General features: G+C 35.3%; 1 protein-coding gene across 1 annotated transcript; it reads right to left on the bottom strand.

Moving 5' to 3' along the window:
- Positions 1–4,052: 4,052 nt before the first annotated feature.
- Positions 4,053–6,162, bottom strand: LOC149509949 (cytochrome b6). The gene is made up of 2 exons (XM_089757638.1): positions 5,762–6,162; positions 4,053–4,937 (listed from the first exon to the last, which is right to left on the bottom strand). Exons 1-2 carry the CDS (start codon positions 5,765–5,767, stop codon positions 4,296–4,298), a joined length of 648 nt encoding a protein of 215 aa, XP_089613764.1. The 5' UTR covers positions 5,768–6,162; the 3' UTR covers positions 4,053–4,295.

Below are 6,162 nucleotides of genomic sequence, written 5' to 3'. Positions count from 1 at the left end.
CTTCTATACGAAATGCTGACATGAATAGAAAAGGAACGATTCGAATAGGATCTACTAACATCACTGAAAACATTGTTAAAATACTTTTACGAGAAGGTTTTATCGATAACATAAGGAAACATCGGGAAAGAAACAAATATTTTTTGGTTTTAACCCTACGGCATAGAAGGAATAGGAAAGGACCATATAGAACTATTTTAAATTTACGACGGATCAGTCGACCCGGTCTACGAATCTATTCTAACTATCAACAAATTCCTAGAATTTTAGGCGGGATGGGGATTGTAATTCTTTCTACTTCTCGGGGTATAATGACAGACCGGGAGGCTCGACTAGAAGGAATCGGCGGAGAAATTTTGTGTTATATATGGTAATCTGTCTAACATCCGAATTGTATCCGAATCCGAAACTTTCCATTTGTGAAAAAAAAAAGCACGGGTTGTCTAATAGAACTCCTCCTGCCCTACAGTAGTTGATACGTCAAGGAAGTTTTACCTGGAATAAAAGAACAAAAATGGATTCATGGAGGTTTAATTAGTGAATCACGTCCACTCCAGATTCCTTTAGATAATGAAGATCTGATTCTAGGTTATGTTTCAGGAAGGGTCCGATCGAGTTTTATACGTATACCACCGTGGGATAGAGTCAACAAAAGTGAAGTAAGTGCTTATGATTCAACCAGGGGGCGTATAATTTATAGACTCCGCAACAAGGATTCGAACGATTAGGTAGTTTTTTCAACTTCAAGATTCCTTTCAGGGGGATCCAATTCAAGGTTCAAAAATTTCAAGAAACTTATTTTCTTCCAATAAGTAGATTCGGAAAAATTTAAGGAATAACAACTATGAAAATAAGGGCTTCCGTTCGTAAAATTTGTGAAAAATGTCGACTAATCCGTAGGAGGGGACGAATTGTCGTAATTTGTTCCAACCCGAGACATAAACAGAGACAAGGATAATCTTTCTATTCTAAAAAGAACTCCTTAAAGTTAAAGAAAAGAAACTAATCTTAAAGAAAGCGATGAACAAATAAAAATAGAAGATCTGTTTTGACATGAAATGGATATATCCATATATCTCTGACTTATCCTTATGAAATGATAAAATATGGCAAAACCTATACCAAAAGTTGGTTCACGTAGGAATGGGCGCAGTAGTGCACGGAAAAGTGCACGTAGAATACCAAAAGGAGTTATTCATGTTCAAGCAAGTTTCAACAATACCATTGTTACTATTACAGATGTACGGGGTCAGGTAATTTCTTCTTCCTCCGCCGGTACTTGTGGATTCAAGGGTCCAAGAAGAGGGACTCCTTTTGCTGCTCAAACCGCAGCGAGAAATGCTATTCGAGCAGTAGTAGACCAAGGTATGCGACGAGTGGAAGTTCTGATAAAAGGTCCTGGTCTCGGAAGAGATGGAGCATTACGAGCTATTCGTAGAAGTGGTATACTATTAAGTTTCGTACGGGATGTAACCCCTATGCCACATAATGGCTGTAGACCTCCTAAAAAAAAACGTGTGTAGAAATAAACACTAAAGAGATTTCAAGAGAAATAAATGATTCAATGATCTGATCAAATAAAATAATATTACTATGGTTCGAGAGAAAGTAAAAGTCTCTACTCGGACACTGCAGTGGAAGTGTGTTGAATCAAGAACAGATAGTAAGCGTCTTTATTATGGACGCTTTATTCTGTCTCCACTTATGAAAGGCCAAGCCGACACAATAGGCATTGCGATGCGAAGAGCTTTGCTTGGAGAAATAGAAGGAACATGTATTACACGTGCAAAATCTGAGAAAATACCACACGAATATTCTACCATAGTAGGTATTCAAGAATCAGTACATGAAATTTTAATGAATTTAAAAGCAATTGTATTGAGAAGTAATTTGTATGGAACTCGTAACGCCTTTATTTGTGCCAAGGGTCCCGGATATGTAACTGCTCAAGACATCATCTTACCGCCTTCTGTGGAAATCGTTGATAATACACAGCATATAGCTAGCCTAACCGAACCAATTGATTTGTGTATTGGATTACAAATCGAGAGAAATAGAGGATACGGTATAAAAACGCCAAAGAACTTTCACGACGGAAGTTATCCTATAGATGCTGTATTCATGCCTGTTCGAAATGCGAATCATAGTATTCATTGTTATGGGAATGATAATGAAAAACAGGAGATACTTTTTCTAGAAATATGGACAAATGGAAGTTTAACTCCTAAAGAAGCACTTCATGAAGCCTCTCGGAATTTGATTGATTTATTTATTCCCTTTCTAGATGCGGAAGAAGAAAACTTACATTTAGAAAACAATCAACACAACGTTACTTTACCTTTTTTTCCTTTTCATGATAGATTAGCTAAACTAAGAAAAAAGAAAAAAGAAATAGCATTGAAATATATTTTTATTGACCAATCAGAATTGCCTCCCAGGATCTATAATTGTCTCAAAAAGTCCAATATACATACATTATTGGACCTTTTGAATAACAGTCAAGAAGACCTTATGAAAATTGAACACTTTCGCATAGAAGATGTAAAACAAATATTGGGCATTCTAGAAAAGAAGTAGAAAAGCATTGCGAAATTGATTTACCAAAATTTTAAATCCATTGGATTTAGGATTTATTTCATTTTTTTTTTTTTTACTTTAGAAAATTAGAAAAAAAAAAAAAAAACGAAAATGGATTTTGAACCTTCAGCACAATCCATATATTGGGACCAGAATTGAATAAATGTATCTAGGGAGAATTCACTTTGACTTTGAAGTGACTACTCCCTAGATACGCACATCATGATATTTTATTTTAAAATTGATTCAATTTAAAAAAGACCTAAAGTTAGGGATTTATCAATCGGTAATGTTGCTCCAATACCCAACCAAAGGGCCACCGCAGTACCAATCAAAAAAACGGTTGTCGCTACTGGACGACGAAATGGATTTTGGAATTTATTAACATTTTCCAAAAAAGGTACTGTTAATAATCCCGCAGGTACTGAAACCATTAAAAGAACACCCAATAACTTGTTAGGTACTGTACGAAGTATTTGAAATACAGGAAAGAAATACCATTCAGGTAATATTTCCAAAGGAGTTGCAAATGGATCCGCGGGTTCACCAATCATTGAAGGTTCTAGAACCGCTAAGCCTACGTTACAAGCAATAGTACCGAGAATTACTACTGGAAAAATATATAAAAGATCATTGGGCCATGCGGGTTCCCCATAATAATTATGACCCATACCTTTAGCTAATTTAGCTCTTAATACAGGATCGTTCAAGTCAGGTTTTTTTGTTATTAGGATAGGTGAATTTTTCTAGATCCATCCCCCGAAGGAACCGGACATGATAATTTTTCATCATCCGGCTCAAGCAAAAATCAATCGAATCAAATGGATACAAACGGATACATATAAAATGAATCTATATGTTATCCACACATATATGAATGATTTCATATGTAAGAAAAAAGTTACCTGATTCCATTTTACGAAGTTGCAACTATACATTCCAAGGAATGCCATTTTTACAGGTAAATGCTCAATACCCAAGTAGGCGTACAAAGTTGATCGTGATCAAGTGCTTTCTGGGTCGTCTTAGGCCTTGCGATTCACCTTTATCCCAAAAATATATCGAGATTTTTTACATACAAAGGATTTACTTGTTACTAATATAGTCTAGCCTTTGCTCTTCTTTAGATCCCTTGTTTCACTCCGATAGTATAATAATAATAAATCGGGTCGATGCAGAAGAAATGAATGTATTTTCATACTATTAAGATAAGAAAGTAAAAAAAAAATAAAAATAAATAAATAAAATCTAATTTGCATTATGCCAAATCACTTATTCTACTGGATCTTACGGAGCCCTGTTCATACACGACATCGTCAGGTCTGATCATAGAAAAGATTCTCTTCAAGCGAACCAGCCTATCCTTTGTATGGGGCTTACACGGTGGTTGGAACAAAGACACATTTGGTTGTGAATTCCAATGTAGCAGATAAAGGCATATTTCTGCATGGCCCAATCAATAGTTCAAGTCACACACTCCCATAATCCATTTTCTCTTCGGGGAATTCCCTTCAACTATTCATGTCATATCAAATAAATAATAGAATATTGTGGAGTTGAAAGGAAATATCCAAATACATGTCTTATTTTTTTTTTTTTTTCAACAATCCATATTTGTAGCAATGAAATACTATTGTTCCTCCCCCAAGTAATAAGATAAATGATTGGCAAGTAATAAGATAAATGATTGGTTACAATATAGCTATGGTCTATATTCTCTATAAAGGACCAGAAATGCCTTGCTTACGTATCATTAGGAAATGCATTAACATAAATACAGCAGTAAGAAGGGGTAATACAAAAGTGTGTAAACTATAAAAACGGGTCAAAGTGGATTGTCCCACACTAGCACTTCCACGCAATAACTCTACCAAAGGCGATCCTATTACCGGAATAGCTTCCGGAACGCCTGTTACGATTTTGACTGCCCAATAACCAATTTGGTCCCAAGGTAAGGAATAACCTGTTACACCAAAAGATGCAGTCAACACAGCCAGAACCACGCCTGTAACCCAAGTCAATTCGCGAGGTTTTTTAAAACCACCAGTGAGATAGACACGAAATACGTGCAGGATCATCATTAAGACCATCATACTTGCCGACCATCGATGAACTGATCGGATTAACCAACCAAAGTTAGCTTCAGTCATTATGTATTGAACAGAAGTAAAAGCCTCAGTAACGGTTGGACGATAGTAAAAAGTCATAGCAAATCCTGTAGCTACTTGTACCAAAAAACAAGTAAGCGTAATTCCTCCTAGACAATAAAATATGTTAACATGAGGAGGAACATATTTACTAGTTATATCATCTGCAATCGCCTGAATCTCGAGGCGTTCTTCGAACCAATCATAGACTTTATTGAGATAGGTAAACCAAGAGGACTCCCCCCCTGAGAACCGTATATGAGAATTTCATCTCGTACAGCTCAAACAAAAACACCCAAATAATAGCTGAAACGGATATGGAATAGAAAGTTTGAAACTTCTTAATCTTTTCATTCAATTTTATCTGAAGACACAAAAGAGTAAAAATCCGAAAGCTCTTTTTTGTAGTTGTAATTATAATGCCAAAAAATCAAGTCGGCGCATTCGTCTTTATGTTGATCAGGCCTCTTGAATCTTCTATTTACCTACTTATTTCTTTTCTTTTTCTTTGCTTTGATTTGTTATTTATATGGAATGTGGCTTTATTCTTGTTTTCTTTATTTTTAATAGGAATTCTCTTGTTAAGACCCTATGAATCAATTGAAACTTCAGATTCATACCAGAACCGCGATGATTCAATAAAACCTTCAAACTAAGTCCAAAGATTCTTTGAGTAAGAATTATTGGATCATCACTTATTCAATGAATAGAATAGATATAATAAATAAAAATACAAAGAAAAGAAAGGTTTGTCCTTTGATCAAAATAAGCATAAACTAAATGAGAGTTTGAAAGAAGAAAAAATTTCTCGATTTATAAATAAAAAACCTCTTTCTTTGAAAATTTTTTTTTTTTTTGAGTCCGGCCGCGAGGTTTGAATATTAAGTATGAATCATAGTTCGAATACTTCGTGATCCATTTCATATATTCCGTGCTCCAGATACTAGAATGGCTATCCGACGGGATAAAACTATCTCGATCAAGAGGACAGACCCATTTTCTGTACTATCAATAGGATCAATTATAACAAGTCACACACTCATATTCCGGAAATACAGAAACAAAAAAAATTTCGCGGTCGAACTACCAAAATAGAATGGGCTAAAAAAAATCCGAGAACTAAAAGTTTCACTTTTTGTATTGAAAAGCGAGGCTTCGTGGTTCTTGTGAATCTAATTCAGCGAAATTCCATCCAGTAAAACGGAAGAATTATAAATCTCCAAAATAATAGATAAGAATATCGAAAATAAAGCCATTGCGACACCCATCAAAGGAGTCGTTCCCCATCCAGGAGCTACTTTACCATATTCCGAATTCAATGGTTTCAAAAAATCCCCTACAACAGTTCGTCTTGGACCAGATCTAGAACTACCCTCAACGGTTTGTGTAGCCATAAATCTTATTTTGTATTCAGTGAGATCTGTTGACTTTGTATATC

Source organism: Durio zibethinus, unplaced genomic scaffold (genome assembly GCF_047325235.1).
Source record: "Durio zibethinus cultivar Kanyao isolate XHJ-2024 unplaced genomic scaffold, ASM4732523v1 HiC_scaffold_95, whole genome shotgun sequence".
In the NCBI taxonomy this organism is placed as follows: Eukaryota; Viridiplantae; Streptophyta; class Magnoliopsida; order Malvales; family Malvaceae; genus Durio; species Durio zibethinus.
The sequence above is the reverse complement of the archived record's forward strand: the minus strand, read 5'-3'. Positions and strand labels throughout refer to the sequence as shown.